Source organism: Jaculus jaculus, chromosome 8 (genome assembly GCF_020740685.1).
Source record: "Jaculus jaculus isolate mJacJac1 chromosome 8, mJacJac1.mat.Y.cur, whole genome shotgun sequence".
In the NCBI taxonomy this organism is placed as follows: Eukaryota; Metazoa; Chordata; class Mammalia; order Rodentia; family Dipodidae; genus Jaculus; species Jaculus jaculus.
Genome location: NC_059109.1, coordinates 109727711 through 109748093, shown reverse-complemented (window position 1 = coordinate 109748093; position 20383 = coordinate 109727711). Strand labels below are relative to the sequence as shown.

The 20383-nt window shown below is 41.7% G+C and overlaps 1 protein-coding gene across 4 annotated transcripts in view; it reads right to left on the bottom strand.

Annotated features, from left to right (window-relative positions):
* The window catches only part of Csnk2a1 (casein kinase 2 alpha 1), a 72548-nt gene that overhangs the window by 4780 nt on the left and 47385 nt on the right, over positions 1 to 20383 (bottom strand). For all 4 annotated transcript variants that reach the window (XM_004668051.3, XM_045156370.1, XM_045156372.1 and 1 more), the window contains 5 exons: positions 9021 to 9131; positions 5000 to 5101; positions 3550 to 3650; positions 1910 to 2058; positions 842 to 928 (listed from right to left, as the gene is read on the bottom strand). In XM_004668051.3, coding sequence (XP_004668108.1) covers positions 842 to 928; positions 1910 to 2058; positions 3550 to 3650; positions 5000 to 5101; positions 9021 to 9131 — 550 coding nt within the window. The remainder of the gene's footprint in view (positions 1 to 841; positions 929 to 1909; positions 2059 to 3549; positions 3651 to 4999; positions 5102 to 9020; positions 9132 to 20383) is intronic.

Genomic DNA, 20383 nt, shown 5'->3' with positions numbered 1-20383 from the left:
CAGGCATAGAGGTGCACGCCTTTAATCCCAGCACTCAGAGACAGAAGTAGGAGGACTGCCATGACTTCGAGGCCATCCTGGCACTACATAGTGAATTTCACGTCAGCCTCCTAAGCTACAGTGAAACCTTCCTGCGAAAAACCAAAAAAAAAAAAAAAAAAAAAGCAGTTAAGATGGGCATAGTGGTAAATGCCTTTAATCCAAATCCAAGCACTAGTGAGGTAGAGGCAGGAAAAACAAGAGAATCACTATATATTCAAACACAACCTAGTCTATATAACAAGTCCTGGGCCACAAGAAGAAGGGGGTATATGATGGTACACACCTATAATCCCAGGAGTCAGGAGGTAGAGGCAGGGAGAACAGTTGTTCAAGGTCATCCTTGAGTACAGAGTTCAAGACCAGCATGATACTTTATTTAAATAAATAATAATTTTTAAAACCCAGCCTGGCCAGGCATGGTGGTAGACGCCTTTAATCCAAGCACTCAGGAAGAGGTAGGAAGATCACTGTTGAGTTGTGGAAGTCAGCCTAAGACTACACAGTAAATTCCAGGTAAGCCTGGGCTAGAGCAAAACACTACCTCAAAAACAAAGAAAGATGGTAGATATGGTGGCACATGTCTTTAATTGCAGCACTCAGGAGGCAGAGGTAGGAGGATTGCTGTGAGTTTGAGGCCATCCTGAGACCACAGAGTGAATTCCAGATCAGCTTGAGCTACAGTGAGACCCTACCTCAAAAACCAAGGGGACGACAAAAAACAAACAAACAACAACAAAAAACCCACAGCCAAGAACAGACCTCACAGTTTTCTAAAAAGATACTTTCCCAACGAACCAACCTGACATCATATTGGCGCTGCTGACAGGTGTACTGCCCCCTGGCATGCTAGATGAACCCATTCGAGCCTGGTCCTTTGCAACAGTGTCTAGAAAACAGACAATAAGGTTAGGTTCGGTTCTGTTTAGCTGGAAGGGATTATATTAGTTCAGGAAGGGCCAGAGAAGGTCCCATCAATTGCCACTTTACGTATGTCTATGACTCCTAGCAGTTAAGGTAGCAAGGTAGCAATTGACATCACCAGGAACTGACAAATACTACGAAATAGAAAAACCTTTCCTGTCCAATGGTGGTAATCATGTTTGTTAAAAAATATGTTTACTGAGTTGGAGAGGTTGCTTAGTGGTTAAGGTGCTTGCCTGCAAAGCCAAAGGACCTTGGTTAGATTCCTCATACTCCACATAAGCCAGATGCACCCATTCTTTCTTTGTCACTCTCCCCTTCCCTAGCCTGGGAAGCCTAAGAACCCAGGTTCAATCCTCCAGAACACATATAAGCCGGATGCATCTGGTGTTGGTTTGCAGTGGCTAGAGGCACTAGAGCACCCATTCCCTCTTCTCATCTTTAATAAATAAATAAAAGAAATTAAAAATCTTTGGCAGATGGAAAGAATGGGTGCAGCAGGGGCTCCACCCACTGCAAATGAACTCCAGACACATACACGACCCTATGCATCTGGCTTACATGGGTACTGTACAATTGAACCTGGGACCATAGGTTTCACAGACAAGTACCTGAACCACCAAGCAATTTCTCCAGGAACCACCATTCCCCTTTTAAATATTCAAGAGCAAGAGAGAGAGGAGAGAGAGGGAGAAAACTGGAGGGAAGGGGGTGTGTGTGTGCACGCGCATGCGCACGTGCACTGCTTTGTCAGGGCCTACTGCCTCTGCAAACCAACACCAGATTCAAGATACATTTGCCACTTTGTACATGTGGCTTTATGTGGGTATGGGAATTGAACCTGGGCAATCAGGGTTTGCAAGCAGCCATCTTTAACTACTGATCCGTCTCTCCAGACGAAGTTTCCCCTGCCTTAGAGTTTGCTGGGCTACACATATGAACTCACAGAAATAGGGGTGTTCCATGGCCTCTCTTGCAGTAAGCCGTGACTGGTGGTCATATCGCAGCAGCTTGTCTAGAAAATCCAAGGCTTCAGGGCTGACAAGGTGCTGATTTTCACTGTGGACAAAGCGTTCCCATCGCTTACGAGAGTGTCTGTAAAGCCAAAAGGCATAATGAGAAATAGGCCACAAGGGCAGAGAAGCCCAGGCTTCATTCCCACGCCCTCCTTGCTAACTAATGCTCAACCAATAATGAAGAAGGGTAAAATTCAAAGTCTTATACCACTCTACTTCAGGGGAAGGACACACACTTTATGAACCATACTACTGAGACGTCAATATTCCTGTGCCGGAAGTCCAGTGGCTGAACTAACCAGGACTTCTCACTGCCATGTGGGCTGCAAATGCCTCTGATGGAGGAAGCCCATCTGTTCCTCTTAGGTAACCAGTGTATTACTGCTGTGTCTGTTCACTACTGATAGTCAGTTTTATGTATACCAGTCTATTTCCTTCTTCTGGAGGGTCTTGTCATTTAAAGAGGCAAACTGGAGCCGGGTATGGAGAAGCACACCTTTAATCCCAGCACTTGGGGAGAGGGGGCAGAGGTAAACTTTTCGATGTTAATTTGGATAGCAATTCAACGCAAAAAAAAACCCAAACAAACAAACAAACAAACAAAAAACACCCCACAAATATTGGGCTGGAGAGATGGCTTGGCGGTTAAGCACTTGCCTGTGAAACCTAAGGACCCTGATTCCACAGTACCCACGTTAGCCAGATGCACAACGGGGTGCATGTGTCTGTAGTCTGTTTGCAGTGGCTGGAGACCCTGGCACGCCCATTCTCTCTCTCTCTGCCTCTTTCTCCGTCTTTCGCTCTCAAATAATAAATAAATAAAAACCAAAATATAAAAAAAAACACAATTATTTACTTTGTGGGTGGGGTACACATGTCATGGCACGCATGTGATGTCAGAGGAAAAATCTGAGGTGTCTGTGCTCTATCTTGTTTGGTACAGGGTTTCTTGCTGCAAAACTGTCATGACTGCAAAGGAACAGCTCCCATTGTTACAGGCAATGTGGGATCACAGATGCATGCACCACTTTGCCATCAAGTGCCTTTAACTGCTAAGCCATATCCCCCAGCCCGTCCGTCATCTAGTCATTTCACGACCCCCCCCCCCCCGCCCCTGGTCCAAGATAGAGTATCACTCTAGCCCAGGTTGACTTGGAACTCACAATGATCCTCGTACTTCAATCTCCCAAGTACTGGGACGAAGGTCAAGTACCACCACACCTGGCTAGTATTTTTATTTATTAGAGAGAAGAAGGGAGAAAAGGAGGAGGGGAGCACGTGTGCATGGCAGGGCCTTCAGCCTTCAGCTACTGTGAATGAACTCCAGACACATGTACCATCTGGTGCATTTGGTTATGTGGGTCTTAGGGAAATGAACCTGGGTCTATTGGCTTTGCAAGCAAGTACCTTAACTGCTAGGCTATCTCTCCAGCCGCACCCCCTCTTTTAAATCACAGAGCTCTCAGGGCAGTATCCCGTAGAACCAGACGAAACATTTAGCATTGTTGGCACACGTATCATGACTATTTCAAGAATCTAAAATGGCAAAGCCACAGATTTTATGACTTACCTGCCCAAGATATCATTGAAACGTGGGTCTAATTCAATGTTGTACTTGTCAATATAGTCATATAAGTCTTCCGTCCCCAGAACCTTGGCTATCCTCACCAACTAGTATTGAAGAAAAACACAAACTCATACCAGAAGCACAATACATGATCTTATCACGATTATTAATAAATAATTAACAGAAGCCAGGTGTGGTGGCACACACCTTTAATCCCAGCACTTGGGAGGCAGAGGTAGGAGGATTGCTGTGAGTTTGAGGCCACCCTGAGACTACATAGTGAATTTAGCTTGCGTGAGCTACAGTGAGATCCTACCTCAAAAAACAATACATAAATAAATAAATAACAGAAAGACAGCAACATGCCTATGGATATACATCATTTTCTAATGTGTGTGGCAGGTTTGCATTTTATATAAAATTCCACAAATCAACTCAATGTATAAATGTTTAAAAAAAACTTCTTTGCACAGTTCCTCCCCCTTGAAATGGTTCCCTAAATGGCCTTACAACTTCACAACTCCAATGAAGACAAAACTTCTTTTAGGAAGTTCCCTTTGAACACTCAGGATGCTCACCTTTTATGATTTGTTGCATTTCTACACTTACAGGACTGTAGTTTACTGCAGTTTATGTGAGTTTCTCTTGCAAAGACTATGAACTATTTGAGGAAAAATATTCTTTTCTCTATAGTTCTCAGACCTGTATGACACCTGACCAAGAGCTGCTGACATTACCACCACCCAGGTAGTCTTTGACTCATTAAAAATGGCTACTATGGTCAAAGAGAAAAGGCATTAACTTTCTACCATCATGCCAGGTGCTCAAATCAAATGGTTCCTTGATTTTCAAGGACTATGTGAATTTAATGAAAAAAAAAATCGCCTACTTTAATAAACTCAATTTATGAACCGGCTGTGGTGGCACATGCCTTTAAATCCCAGCACTCGGGAGGCAGAGGATTGCCGTTGAGTTTGAGGCCACCTTGAGACTACATGATGAACTCCAGGTCAGCCTGGGCTAGAGTGAGACCCTACCTCAAAAAAATTAAAAAAAGAAAAAAAAAAACACAAAAAATTCATTTTATACAGAGACAACAACCACAGACATAAATAAACCAGTTACTGGAGAAGATATTTCCTACTCTAATGAAAGCTCACGTAAAGAGATTCTATTATAATGTACTACTTTTTTAATCTGGACAAGTTATATGGTTGTTTACTTTAGTAATGTTGTTTGGGAGTTTCATTGAGATAACTCACATAGTCCAGACTGGCCCTGAACTTGTTTTGCAGCTGAGAATGACCCAAAGTCCTGATCTTCCTGCCTCTACCTCCCAAATGCTCCAGTTGTAGGTCTGCCCCACCATGCCTGCTTTATGTGGGACTGTAGAGCAAACCTAGAACTATGATTAGACTACACCAGTAAATTCCATAATGGGAATATGTATCACCTGATCATAATTGTCATGTCCATGGAAAAATGGCTCCTTCCGGAAAATCATACTCGCCAGCATACAACCCAAGCTCCACATATCCAAACTATAATCATACATCTGCATTAAAGGAAACTCACTGTTATTACTCAAGAATTCCCAGGCATGTCACTTCAAAATAAAAATCACATAGTCAAAGTGAAAATATCAATAATCTCTTCACATCTACATTTACTTCTCTCAGTGTTTTTTCATTGATTTTTCCTTTCTTTTTCTTTACTGTTTTCTTCTGAGGGGCAGGGTTCAAGGTAGGGTCTCACTCTGGCTCAGGCTGATATGGAATTCACTATGTAGTCTCAGGCTGGCCTTGAACTCACGGTTATCCTCCTACCTCTGCCTCCTGAGTGCTGGGATTAAGAAGTGTTGGAGAGATAGCCTAGGGGTTAAGGTGCTTGCCTGCCAAACTAACCTGGGCAACCGAGCTCCATTCCCCAGTACCCATATAAATCCAGATGCACAAAGTGGCACATGCATCTTGGGTTTGTTTGAAGTTACTTGAAGGCTGAGGCGCTCATTCTCTTTTATCTCTTTCCTTGCAAATGAATTTTTTTTAAGAAATGAAAAAATGTTTTAAAAATAATAATGTAACAAATATGACCTGTGCATGGTGGCACACACCTTTAACCCCAGCACTCGGGAGGCAGAGGTAGGCAGATGTGAGTTCAAGGCTAGCCTGAGACTACACAGTGAATTACAGGTCAGCCTGGGGGAGAGCAAAGACCCTGCCTCCAAAATTTAAAAACAAAAATAAGCTTAGAAATACGCATTCACTGTATCCTTTTTAAAAAATTATTTATAATGTCTCTCTTTTATTTTGATCTCATGATCTTTTCCTCCCATTATGATGGTCTTATGTAGGTAGTGTCAGGCACTGTGAGGTCATGGATAACCAGGCCATTTTGTGTCTCAGGGAGCACGTTGTAAGGAGTCCTACCCTTCCTTTGGCTCTTACATTCTTTCCGCCACCTCTTCCACAATAGACTCTGAGCCTTGGAAGGTGTGATAGAGATATTCAAGTACTGAGCACTCCGGTTACTTCTTTCCAGCACCATGATGCCTTCTCAGTCATCCCAAGGTCACTGATTGAGATGGGGAGAATGGAGTTTCAAAGGGAAAAGTGGGGGGAGGGAAGGCATTACCATGGGATATTTCTTTATAATCATGGAAGTTGTTAATAAAAAAGAAAAAAAAAAGAAAATTATTTACATGAAGAGAGAGAGAGTGGGGGAGGGGGAGGGAGGGAATGGATATGCCAGGGACTCTAGTTCTCTAGCTGGTGCAAACAAAGTCCAGAGGCATGCATCAACATATGCATCTGTCTTATGTGGGTACTGGGTAATTAAACCTAGGTCCTTAGACTTTACAGGCAAACACCTTAGCCACTAAGCCATCTCTCTAACCCAATACACAGTTTCTTTCTCTTACAATTTATTTATTTATTTATTAGAGAGAGAGACACAAAGGTGGGAGGGGAGACAGAGAATGAGAATGGGCACACCAGGGCCTCTAGCCACTACTAATGAACTCCAGATGCATGTGCCATGATGTGCATCTGGCTAATGTGGGACTTGGATAATCAAAACCTGGTTCCTTAGGCTTTGCAGGCAAATGCCCTCCACTCCCCAGTATCTTTTACATTCCAGAAAATGGTAATGGTTTTTAGGGCAGGGCACACAACTTTGTCAGGACATTGATAGCCTTGATGACTAAGTGCAAAATGTATTTTTGGGCTGGAGCGATGGCTTAGCAGTTAAGGTGCTTGCTGGCAAAACCAAAGGACCTAGATTCGATTCTCTAGTACACATGTAAAGCCAGATGCACAAGGTGGAACATTCCTCTAGAGTTCATTCACAGTGGCTGAAGGTCCTGGCACACCCATTCTCCCCCTCCCCCACCCCCGTTTTTTTGTTTTGGTTTTTCGAGGTAGGGTCTCACTCTAGCTCAGGCTGATCTGGAATTCACTATGTAATCTTAGGGTGGCCTTGAACTCATGCAATACTCCTGCCTCTACCTCCCGAGTGCTGGGACTAAAAGGGTGCACAGTCATGTTCGGCTTTCTTTTTATCTCTCTCTCAAATAAATAAAACTTAAAAAAGATTTAAAAATTATTTTAAGATTTATTTGTGACTGGAGTTGACTTAGTGGTTATGGTGTTTGCCTGCAATGCCAAAGGATGCAGGCTGGAGGCCCTGGTATGCCCATTCTTTCTCCATCTCTCTCTTCTTTGTCCTCAAATAAATGAATAAAATACCAAAAATATATTTTTTAAATTTTTATTTATTTGCAAGCAGAGAGAGACAGAGAGGACAGAGAATGGGCATGCTGAGGTCTCTAGCCACTGCAAACAAACTCCAGATATATGTATCCCTTGTGCAGCTGGCTTACGCATATGACTTCTTTAGCTTTGCAGGCAAACTCTGTTAACTGCTAAGCCATTTCTCCAGCCCAATTTTTTTTTGAGCTAGGGTTTCACTCTAGCTCAGGCTGACCTGGAATTCACAATGTAGTCTCAGACTGGCTGCGAACTCACAAAAATCCTCCTAACTCTGCCTCTGGAGTGCTGGGATTAAAGGCATGTACCACCATACCCGGCACATACAAAAAATTTATTTAAAAAAGTATTCTTGCATTACCGTGAGTTTGAGGCCACCCTGAAAGTAAATAGTCAATTCCAGGTCAGCCTGGGCTAGAGTGAGAACCTATCTAGAAGCAAACAGACAAAAATAAGTACTCATAAGTGTTTTTAGATTTCTTTCAAGGTAGGGTATCCGGCTGGCCTCAACTCACAGTGATTCTTCTACCTCTGCCTCCCATATGCTATGACTAAACGACTGTCCAAACCATATCCAGCAAGAATTTTTCAAGTTTTTTAAACACTTGGTAATTACTTTGTTAATTTTTCCCTCTCTCCCTCTTTTTTTTCTTTTTTTTTCAAGGTTTCACTCTAGCCCAAGCTAACCTGGAATTCACTCTGTAGCTCAAGCTGCCCTTGAACTCATCATGATTCTCCTACTACAACCTCTCCAAGCGCTAGATTAAAAGCGTGAGCCATTATGCTCAGCTGTTTTGGTTTTTGAGACAGGGTCTCCTATTTTAGGAAAGGCTGGCCTCAAACCTGTGTTATTTCTCCCGCCTCAGCCTATCAAGTTCTGGGATTATAGCATGCACACCTATTCCTGGGTATTTCCTTCTTGAAGGTGAGGTTATCTATATTTGAGGTTCAATTTAGGGTAATTTTTGCTTCCTTTTTTTTTTGGTTTTACAAGGTAGGGTCTCTCACTAGCTCAGGTTGACCTGGAATTCACTATATAGTTGCAGGGTAGCTTCGAACTCACAGTGATCCTCCTACCTCTGCTTCCCATGTGCTGGAAGTAAAGGCATTCACCACCACACTGAGCTTGATTTTTTGTTGTTGTTTTTTGGAGACTTCTGATCCACATCCTCTTTCCCAGCACACTAGCAGTACAGATAGCACTGAACTCATGGCAATCTTCCTACATCAGCCTCCCAAGTGCTGGGATTAAAGAAGGCGTGCACCACCAAGCCCAACTGAGAATATACTTAACTTTACTCATGAAACCAGGCATGGTGACTCACTCCTTTAATCCCAATACTTGGGAAGCACAGATAGGAGGATCACCCTGAGACAACAGACATAGTGAATTCCAGGTCAGCCTTGGCGAGATCCTACCTAAACAAACAAACAAAAATTTACTTCAGTTGGTTAAAGTCTAGCTTATAATTTTTAAACTAGTTCTGAGAAACTGAACATAACCACTATCTGAACGATCTCTTCATCTACTGCTAATATAAAGGTATAGCAGACAAGCTGATCTACCTGTTAATATTTCGTTTAACGTAAGGACAGCTTATGGGTGTGCATAAACGGCTCACTCAGAAGTACACGTTCCGTTTTGCAAATCATGTATATGTAAAACAAGTATAGGACTAAAAACTGTACATGTCCTTCTCTTCTCACCTGGTAGTCTACAAGTAGCTCAGGACCTTTGAAGTATCGGGAAGCAACTCGGACATTATATTCCTGGCCAGGATGGTAAAACTCAGCTAAGCCCCAGTCTATTAGCCGCAGCTGTAAGGGAAAAACAAGCAAACAAATATGAGCACTAATCATCTTCTAAGCTACCCTCCCTCATGCTGTCACTGGCACAATCTATACAAAATACTACCCACATCACCCTCCTGAGACGCCTAAACCCAGCATGGTGATACATGGTTGTCACCCCTGCTACTTGGAAGGTTGAAGCAGAAGGTCGTTTGAAGCCTGCCATGTTCAAACAGTGAGTTCAAGGCCAGGTGAACAATTTTAGTAACTGTCTCAAGAGGGCTGAGGAGGTACTGGTAGAGTGTTTACCCTAGCATGAACAAAGTCCTCATTGGTTCAAATTTTATATTTTGCAAGGATTGAACCTACAGACTCACACATGTCTAAGTAAGTTCTTTATCACTGAGCTACATGGAGTACTCTATTATTATTAATATATAAATACATTTTGTTTCTGAGGCAGGGTGTCACTCTACCCTAGAATGACCTAGAACTCACTACCTCTGCCTCCCAAGGGCTGGTACTAAAGGCATGTGCCACCAGACCTGGCGCTCTGTATTTTTTACTTTGAGACAGGCTCTTAGTAAATTGCATGGGCTGGTCTTGAACTTACTCTGTAGGTCAAAGCTGACCTTGATTTCTCCTCCTTTTTTCTCCACTACCTCTACCTTCCTCCCTACCCCTGTCTCTCAATTTTAGTCCCTGACCCATATCTCACAAGGTAGCCCTGACTGGCATCAAATTCACAATCCTAGGTATGTGCTACAATGTCCAGCTAGTACGTTTGATCAAAGGCTCCCACTAGTCAACATATTACTGAAAGTATCACCTTTATCTCTTTCTGAGATCTTCCTTAAGGAGGTCTTTTCTAAACAGTCAAGTAAAATTAAACTTTGTTTTTGGCTTCCTGAACCTTAGGTATAGCCCTGAATAGAACCCAAACCTCTTAATATTTTATTTTTTATTTATTTGACAGAGAAAGAGGGAGAGAAAGACAGAATGGGTGTGCCAGGGCCTCCAGCCACTGCAGATGAACTCCACATATGTGCCCCCTTGTGGGTTCTGAGGAATCGAACCTGGGTCCTTTGGCTTTGCAGGAAAACGCCTTAACCACTAAGCCATCCCACCAGTGCAGACCCCACACCTCTTTATGGTATGTTTACATTATACTTTTCTTTAACAATTTCTTCCCTAAAAACTTTTTTTCATTTATTTCCAAGGAGAAAAGAGGATGAGAGACAGGATAGAGAGAGAGAGACAGAGGGGGGGGGAGGGAGGGAAAGGAGATGCCAGAGCCTCCAGCTACTGCAAACAAATTTGAGATGCATGTGCCACCTTGTGCATCTGGCTCACGTGGGTCCTAGGGAATCCAACCTGGGCCCACTGGCTTTGTAAGCAGGTGCCTTTACCGCTAAACCATCTTGCCAGTTGCCATCTTTTCTTTTTAATATAGGGTGTATTTCCTGAGAGTATGTACTAATTTATTTACTTTTATATTTCCAGACTCCAACACGATGTCAGGAATACAGAAGGAAAATATATCTGGAGTTAAGTTGTAGAAAAGCTCTAAGATTTTATGCCAAAATGTATGCTCAGAGCCAGGAATGCTTTAATTCCAGAGCTGAGGTAGGAAGAACTCTTAGCTCAAGGCCAGCCTGGAGTTACAGAATGAGTTCCAAGTCAGCCAGGGCTACAGTGAGACTGCCTTAAAAAACAAACACACACAAAAACACAAAAACAAACAACAACAACAAAAAAAACCCCACAGTTGCAGAGATGGCTTAGTGGTTAAGGAACTTGCCTACAAAGCCTAAGGACCAAGGTTTGATTCTCCAGGTCCCACGTAAGCCAGATGCATATGGTAGCTCACGCGTGTGAAGTTCGCTTGCAGTGGCTAGAGGCCCTGGTGTGCCCATTCTCTCTCTTTTTCTCCCCTGTCTGTCTCCAAAAAATATATAATTTAAAAAAGGCAGTTAGGATGTCAATGTAGGAACCATGCCAAAGCAGCCTAGGTGAGAAAAACCCAAAAATAAACTCAGCAAAATAAACTCTTCTACTAAAAAGTGAGGAGTATGAGAAAATATCAACTGCAGCAGAGAAGTAGGAGAGATCCAGAGCATCTAGAGCCCACAGAAGCAGCTCCAGTAGCAGAGGCATCAGGTCCATGTGGGCACAGCCACCAGGCTTGGTCTGAGACGCAGGAAAAGCCAAGTAAGGGGATTTTTCACTCACACCAGCAAAGAGTGGAGGAGAGGCTCCTGAAGAAGAGGACCAGTGGGAGAACTTCAGCAACCATCTACAGCTTCCCTTCCCCCATCACCAGCACAAGAGCCAGAGACCTGGGGAAAGGAGCTCACCTACACACCATCCTACACAGGCGATCAAAGTAGCGATCCAGCAACCAGGCAGCCTACTTGAGCCCACAGCAAAACAAAGAAGGACACAAGCAGGAGCGCAGCATAACTGAGACCAAAACCATCCCAAAAGGTAACTGGGATTTTATCAGGTCACTACCTGCCAAATAGGCCTGGTATAAAGACTTGAATAGGAAGTGCTAATTGCACCTTCCATGGCAGGATAAATTATATGTTAAATCTGATGGGTGGTCAGATTTGCCACTCTTTTTAAAAATTTTATTTTTATTTATTTGAGAGTGACAGACAGAGAAAGGCAGATGGGGGGATGAGAGAGCCTCCAGCCACTGCAAACGAACTCCAGATGCATGCGCCCCCTTGTGCATCTGGCCAATGTGGGTCCTGGGAATCAAGCCTTGAACCGGGGTCCTTAGGCTTCACAGGCAGGCACTTAACCACTAAGTCTCTCCAGCCCAGATTTGCCATTCTTAACTAAGCTGTATTTTGGGCTTGTCATTTGTTGCTTCCTGGTTTATAGTGCCTTTCTTTCCTCTTCTGTCATTCATTAGGGAAGGGTCTCACTTGGTCACAAGCTGACTTGGAATCCTTAATATATCAGAAATTTTAGCCTCCTATTTGACAGGATTAAGGGTGTGGGGCAACACACATCCTAATGACTGTGACTTTGTTAGAGGATCTGGTTGTCATAATACCTACTCTTGCATAAATACTCTGTGCTGTTTTTCATTGAAGATAGACATTGTTTAGTTAAATTTTAGAACCTGCCTGTATTTTGTTCCACTCAGTCTACTTGGATACTCTCACAGCAGGCAAACCCAAAATCTACAGTCACTTTTGTAGTTACTCACTCTGAGTCTTACAAGCCACACCTAGCACCTTAAGTTCCTACCCTAAAGAGATATAACATCAGATTGATTGATGATCAAATAATGCTGTAGATAATTAGAAAATATAAACATTAAATTAATCCAAGATACAAAAATATATACATTATGACACAAGAAACACCAAAAATCAAGAAAGTATAAACCCACCAAAATGTACTAATGCATCAGAAATGACCTCCAGTGAGATAGATTTAGAGGAAATGCCTGAGAAAGATTTCAAAAGAATGATTATAATTAAAAATAATAAAATAAACAAAAGAATGATTACAAGAATGTTCAAGGAAATCAAAGAAATGAAAGAAGACACAGGAAATCATTTTAATGAAATAAGGTCAATACAAGACACAAATAAGGAAGTAGAAATAATGAAGAAAAACCAGTCAGAATTACTAGCAATGAACAGCAGTCAATTAAATAAAAAATTCTGTAAAAAATCTAAAAAGCAGAATGGATGACGGAGAAGACAGAATAGCTAAACTAGAACACCAGGTAGCAGACCTAATACAATCCAACAAAGAGAAAGACAAGCTAATAGGAAAGTATGAGTGGGAATTTGAAGATATTCGGGACACATGAAAGGATCAATCATAAGAATTCAAGGTATAGTAGAATTTCACCCCGAAGATACAGTAGGTGTCTTCAACAAAATCATAGAAGAAAACTTCCCCCAAACTGGGAAAGAGATGCCAATGCAGATACAGGAAGACTATAGAACACCAAAAAGACAAAACCTGGAAAGAACCTCTCCTCGCCATAAAATGATTAAATTACCAAACATACAAACCAAAGAAAATATACTGTAAGCAGTTAGACAGAATAATCAAGTCATATACAAAGGCAAGCCCATCAGAATCGCAGCAAATTATTCAACACAAACTTTAAGAGCCAGAGGGCTTGGAATGTTTTTCAAATTCTGAAAGATAACAATTCTCAACAAAGGCTACGTTATCTTGCAAAGCTATCCATTCAAAATGACTTGGATTTTCCACAACAAAAGCAGTCTAGAGAAATATTTGAAGACAAATACTTGAAAGAATCCTCCATGCTGAAGAGAAAGAAAAGCACACATATAAGGAACCTGGAAAAAACAAACCATATTCAAATACTAATTAATACAAGAGAGTAAAGGTAAAACCTGAAGAACTACAAAACAAGAAAAATAAATACACACCTGTCAATAATAACTCTTAATATCAATGGCCTCAATGCCCCAACCAAAAGACACAGGTTTGCAGACTGGGTTAAACAGCAGGATCCTTCAATTTGTTGTTTCCAAGAAGCTCACCTTTCTACAAAGGATGGCCACTATCATAGGGTGAAAGACTGGAAAACGGTGTTCCAAGCAAATGGGCCTAGAAAACAAGCAGGGGCTGCTTTCCTAAGATCTGACAAGGTAGATTTTAGTCCAACATTAGTTACGAAAGATAAGGAAGGAGAAATATGGATGACATATAAGCATCTAACAAACTGTTTGACATCCCTAGTCATCAGGGAAATGCAGATTAAAACTACACTGAGATCCTATCTCACTACTGTCAGATTGGCTACCATCATGAAAACAAATGACAATAAATGCTGGTGAGGATGTGGAAAAGAGGAACCCTTCTACACTATTGGTGGGAATGCAATCTGGTCCAGCCATTGTGCAAATCAGTGTGGAGGTTCCTGAGACAGATAAAAATAGATCTACCATATGACCCAGCTATTGTACTCCTAGGCATATATACTCAGGACTCATCTCATTACCTTAGAGATACTTGCTCAACCATATTTATTGCCGCTCAATTCACAATAGCTGGGAAATGGAACCAGCCTACGTGTCCCTCAACTGATGAGTGGATAATGAAGATACGGCACATGTATACAATGGAGTTCTACTTAGTGGTAAAGAAATCTGCAGGAAAATGAAGGGATCTGGCCAGGATTATACTAAGTGAAGTAACAAAGACACAGAAAGCATTTCATGTTCTCTCTCATATATGTGGATCCTAGCTTTCTGTGTGAGAAGGAAGAAAACTCAAATGCAAAGACCAGTAAGCTGGAAAAGAGATATAAAGTGAAGAGAAAGGAAGGGAGGAAGGTTTTTAATAGGATGGTATTGTGTATATATAAGTAGAAAAATAGATTTATGGGAGTGAAAAGGCCCAAATGAGGTCAGGGGAAGAGAATGAGTAAAGGAAAGGTTTATCACAATCTAAGAAGATATAAATGAATCATATGGAAACCTACATTTTGGGCAATGGAACACTCAGGAGCCCTAGATTGTTACTAGAAAATTTCCAGTGCCAGGCATGGGATACCTTTCAGTGAGTTGTTGACCCCTGAGGTCCCTGATGTCCCCAAAACATTATAGACTATTGGCAAGGCCCTTGGTTTCCCACCAGGAATAGATGGTAAGACCCTACTGCTGAAGACTCCACATACTTGGGCTGCAAGGCCACTGAAAAACCCTGTTTGAGCTGAGCTGATAACCTTCTCTATGTACTTCAATGGGAGGGAGAAAAATCACCAGGATACTCAACAGTGGACGCTGCAAGCCTTATATTTGGCCAGCCAGGCCAAATGAGCCAACTGGGACAATAGTGGCATCATGTCTGTCATAGTGGTAACCAACTGTCCTCTAATTGGACTGGAGGCCTACTCCATAGCAAGGAATATATCCCTGATACTGAATATATAAAACAGGGGTAGTCGTGAGCCCTAGGGGTGTAATGTCTGCTGTGGTCTGGCTAAATGTATATACTATGCTCATCAACCTGCCCAGTAAGCACTTCTCTTAATGTTCATACCTATATGTTAATGCCACTCTCACTTTTGGTTGAGAACCTTCTCTTTTCTGAGGGCAGTGACCTTGGGATGACTCAGAAGGCATCACAGTGCTGAGAAGTGACAGAGGAGTGCTCAACAGTGAAATATCTCTATCACACCTCCCAAGACTCAGGGTCCTTTGTGGAAGAGGTGGTGGAAAGAATGTAAGAGCCAAAGGAAGGGTAGGACTCCTTACAACATGCTCCTCCAGACACAAAATGGCCTGGATATCCACAACCTCAAAGTGCCTGACACTATCTGCAGAAGCCTATCATAATAGGAGGAAAAGATGATGACATCAAAATGAGACTGATTGAGAGGAGGAGATGGACACTGGCGTTTCCAAGAGCAAAGTGGGGTGAAGAGAGCATTACCATGGGATACTGTTTATATTCATAGAAGTTGTTAATTAAAAAAAAACAAAAAACCTCCCAACTAAAACATATACAAGGACCAGATGGATTCACTGGTGAATTTTACCAGACCTTCAGGGAAGAACTAACACCAAATGCTTCTTAAACCTTTCCATAAAATAGAAAAATAAGGAATCCTACCAAACTCCTTCTAGGAAGCCAGCATCACCCTGATGCCAAACCCAGGCAAAGACAGAACAATAACAACAAAAAAACTTACAGACCAATCTCCCTCATGAACATAGATGCAAAAATTCTCAACAAAATATAGGCAAACAGAATACAATAATATATCAAAAAGAACATTCACCCTGACCAAGTAGGCTTTGTCCCAGAGATGCAGTGATGATTCAACATACACAAATCAATAAATGTAATACATTAACATATTAAATGGACTGAAGGACAAAAATCACATGATCATCTCATTAGATGCAGAAAAAGCATTTGACAAAATCCAACATCCCTTCATGATAAAAGACTTACAGAGACTGGGAATAGAAGGAACATATATCAGCATATTAAAGCCTATTTATGACAGCCCTACAGCCAACGTACTACTAAATGGAGAAAAAACTTGAAGCTTTTCCACTAAAATCAGGAACAAGACAAGGGTGCCCACTGTTTCCACTTTAATATAGTACTGGAAGTCTTAGCCATAGCAATAAGCCAAGAGACACACACAAAAGGGACACAAAATTGGAAAGGAAGATGACATGATTCTACACATAAAGGACCCTAAAGACTACCAGCAAATGGTTAGAGGTGATAAACACCTATAGCCATGTAGCAGGATACAAAATAAACACACAGAAATCAGTAGCCTTCCTATATGCTAACAACAAACATACAGAAAATGAAATCAGAGAATAACTCCCACTTACAATTGCATAAAAATAAATAAATAAAGTACCTTGGAATAATCCTACACATTAAGGCAATCCTCTTAAAAATTCCAATGACATTCTTCATGCAAATAGAAAAAACAATCCAAAAATTCATTTGGAAGCCTCAAATATATAAAATAATTTTCAGGAACAAAAATAAGGCTGGTGGTATCACCATACCTGATTTTAACCAGTACTACAGAGCCATAATATGAAAAACAGCATGGTACCGGCACAAAAGCAGACATGTAGATCAATGGACCAGAATAGAGGGCCCAGATGTAAGTCTGGGCAGCTATAGTCACCTGATCTTCAACAAAAATACTCATTGGAGAAAAAGACAACCTCTTCAGCAAATGGTGCTGGGAAAACTGGATATGTATCTTTAGAAGAATAAACAGAGGAAAAGCCAGGTGCGGGATTTCCCCCTCACACCGCGCTCTCCGCAACTTGGGAAACGTGAGGGGAGAGCGGCAGCGAGCAACGGAGGAGCAGACCGCGAGGTAGAAGAACACGTGGAACAGCAAGAGAATCAGAGCAGCCGCGGCTCCCTCCCCTCCCCCACCGCCTGAACCCAGCTCCAGCGAACAGAGCAGCGGCCCGGGACCCGGCCACGCCAACTTGGGCTGACAACGGGACCCAAGCAGGAGCAGAGTTCAGGAGCAACATCAGCGGCTCCAGCACCGGTACCAGCGGCCCCAGCAGCAGCAGACCCAAGAGCGGCAGCAGCGGCAGATCCCGCAGCAGCAGCTTCAGGGGGAGCAGCGGCAGTGGACACAGCAGCAGCAGCTTCAGCAGCAGTGGTGGCTTCAGCAGTGGCAGCTACAGCAGCAGCAGAGGCAGCAGCAGCGGCTCAGTTTGCCCCGTAGGAAAAGCAAGTGCCCAGCTCCAGAAATCAGAACAGCAGCCCGACGACCCAGGCAGCAACTTGACTGAGACCAAAATCACCCAAGGTAACTGGGATTGCACCAGGGAAGGGTCTCACTTGCTCACAAGCTGACTTGGATCCCTCAACAGACCAGAAATCTAAACCTCTTTGTTGATAGAGGATCTGGTCATTATAATAACTACTCTTGCATACATACTCGGGGCTCTTTTGATTGAATGTGTACAGTGTTTAGTTAAATTTTAGAATCTACCTGTATTTTATTCCACTCAGCCTGCTTGAATACTCCTATAGCAGGGAATCTCAACCCCTAAGAACATCTTTGTAGATACTCTGAGAGTCTTAAGAGCCACACCTAATACCTTAAGGTCCTACCCTGAAAATATATTACATCAAATCAATTGATACAGCTAAGAATACACAGCTAGCTAGAAAATCCAAGCATTAGCTTAATCCAAGATGCAAAAATATATACATTATAACACAAGAAACACTAAAAAGCAAGATGATATAAATCCACCTAAAAGTATTAATGCATCAGAAATGTCCTCCAGAGAGAAAGAGTTAGAGGAAATGCCTGAGAAAGAGTTCAAAAGAATAATTATAAATATGTTCAAAGAGGTCAAAGAACACATGAAAACAATCAAGGAAGAAATCAAAGAGGAAATCAAAGAGGAAATCAAAGGAATCAAAGAAGAGGCAGGACACCAATTTAATGAAATAAAGAAGGCAATACAAGACATAAATAGGGAAATAGAAATAATAAAGAAAAACCAGTCAGAATTACTAGCAATGAAGAACACAGTTAATGAAATAAAAAACTCTGTAGAAAATCTCACCAGTAGGATGGATGAGGGAGAGGACAGAATATCTAAGCTAGAAGACCAGGTGGCAGACCTAATGCAGTCCAACAAAGAGAAAGACAAACTTATAGAAAAGTATGAGTGGGAATTTCAAGATATTCGGGACACTATGAAAAGATCCAATATAAGAATTCAGGGCATAGTAGAAGGAGAACTCCACTCCAGAGGCATAGTAGGCATCTTCAACAAAATCATAGAGGAAAATTTCCCCCAAATTGGGAAAGAGGTGCCAATACAGATACAGGAAGCCTTTAGAACCCCAGCCAGACAAAACCCAGAAAGAACCTCCCCTCGCCATATTATAATCAAACTTCCAAACACACAAACCAAAGAAAAAATATTGAAAGCAGTTAGAGAGAAAAATCAAATTACCTACAAAAGCAAGCCCATCAGGATTACAGCAGATTATTCAACACAAACTTTTAAAGCCAGAAGGGCTTGGAGTGATATATTCCAAGTTCTGAAAGATAACAACTGTCAACCAAGGTTACTTTATCCTGCAAAGTTATCCATTCAAATAGATGGAGAAATAAAGACATTCCATGACAAAAGCAGGTTAAAGGAGTATTTGAAGACAAAACCAGCTCTACAGAAAATACTTGATAGAATCCTCCATGCTGAACAAAAGGAAAAGCACACATATAAGGAACCTAGAAAAAACAAGCTATACTCAAATACCAGTTAACAGAAGAGAGCACAGATAGAACCAGTAACACACACACACACACACACACACACACACAAATGGCAAACATAAATACACACCTTTCAATAATATCTCTTAATATCAACGGTCTCAATGCCCCAACGAAAAGACATAGATTTGCAGACTGGGTTAAAAAGCAGGATCCTACAATTTGTTGTCTCCAAGAAACTCACCTTTCTACAAAGGATAGACATTATCTTAGGGTGAAAGGTTGGAAGACGGTGTTTCAAGCAAATGGGCCTAGAAAACAAGCAGGGGTTGCTATCCTAATATCAGACAGGGTAGACTTTAGTCCGACGTTAGTCAAGAAAGATAAGGAAGGTCACTTTATATTGATTAAGGGCACACTCCAACAGGAGGACATTACAATCCTAAACATATATGCACCTAACATGGGGGCTCCCAAATTCGTCAAACAAACACTATTAGAACTAAGGTCACAGATAACACCAAACACAGTGGTGGTGGGTGACTTTAACACCCCACTCTCATCAATTGACAGGTCATCCAGGGAAAGAATAAACAGAGAGGCATCTGGACTAAATGAGGTCATAGAAGGAATGGACCTAACAGATATATACAGGACATTTCATCCAAAGGCTGCAGAATATACATTCTTTTCAGCAGCACATGGAACATTCTCTAAAATAGACCATATATTAGGACATAAAGCAAATCTTAACAAATTCAGGAAAATTGAAATAATTCCTTGCATTCTATTGGGGCTGTTTTTGATTGAATGTGTACAGTGTTTAGTTAAATTTTAGAATCTACCTGTATTTTATTCCACTCAGCCTGCTTGAATACTCCTATAACAGGGAAACTCAACCCCTAAGAAAATCTTTGTAGATACTCTGAGGGTCTTAGAAGAATAAACAGTAGATCCTTCTCTCTCTCCATCCACAAAAATTAAGTCCAAATGGATTATAGACCTTAATATCAGACCTGAAACTCTGACAATGCTAGAGGAAAAAGTAGGGGAAACCCTTCAACATATTAGTCTTGGCAAGGACTTTGTGAATATAACCCCAATTGCTCAGGCAATAAAACCACAGATTAACTGTTGGGACCTCAGGAAATTACAAACCTTGTGTACGGCAAAAGAAACTGTGATAGAGCAAAGAGGCAACCTACAGAATGAGGGAAAATCTTTGCCAGCTATACATCTGATAGAGGATTAATAACTAGGATATACAAAGAACTCAAAAAACTAAGAAATCGGAGCCGGGCGTGGTGGCGCACGCCTTTAATCCCAGCACTCGGGAGGCAGAGGTAGGAGGATCGCTGAGAGTTCGAGGCCACCCTGAGACTCCATAGTGAATTCCAGGTCAGCCTGAGCCAGAGTGAGACCCTAACTCGAAAAACCAAAAAAAAAAAAAAAAAAAAACAAAAACAAAAAACAAAAAAACTAAGAAATCAACCAAGTTAAAAAATGGGCTATGAAACTAAACAGT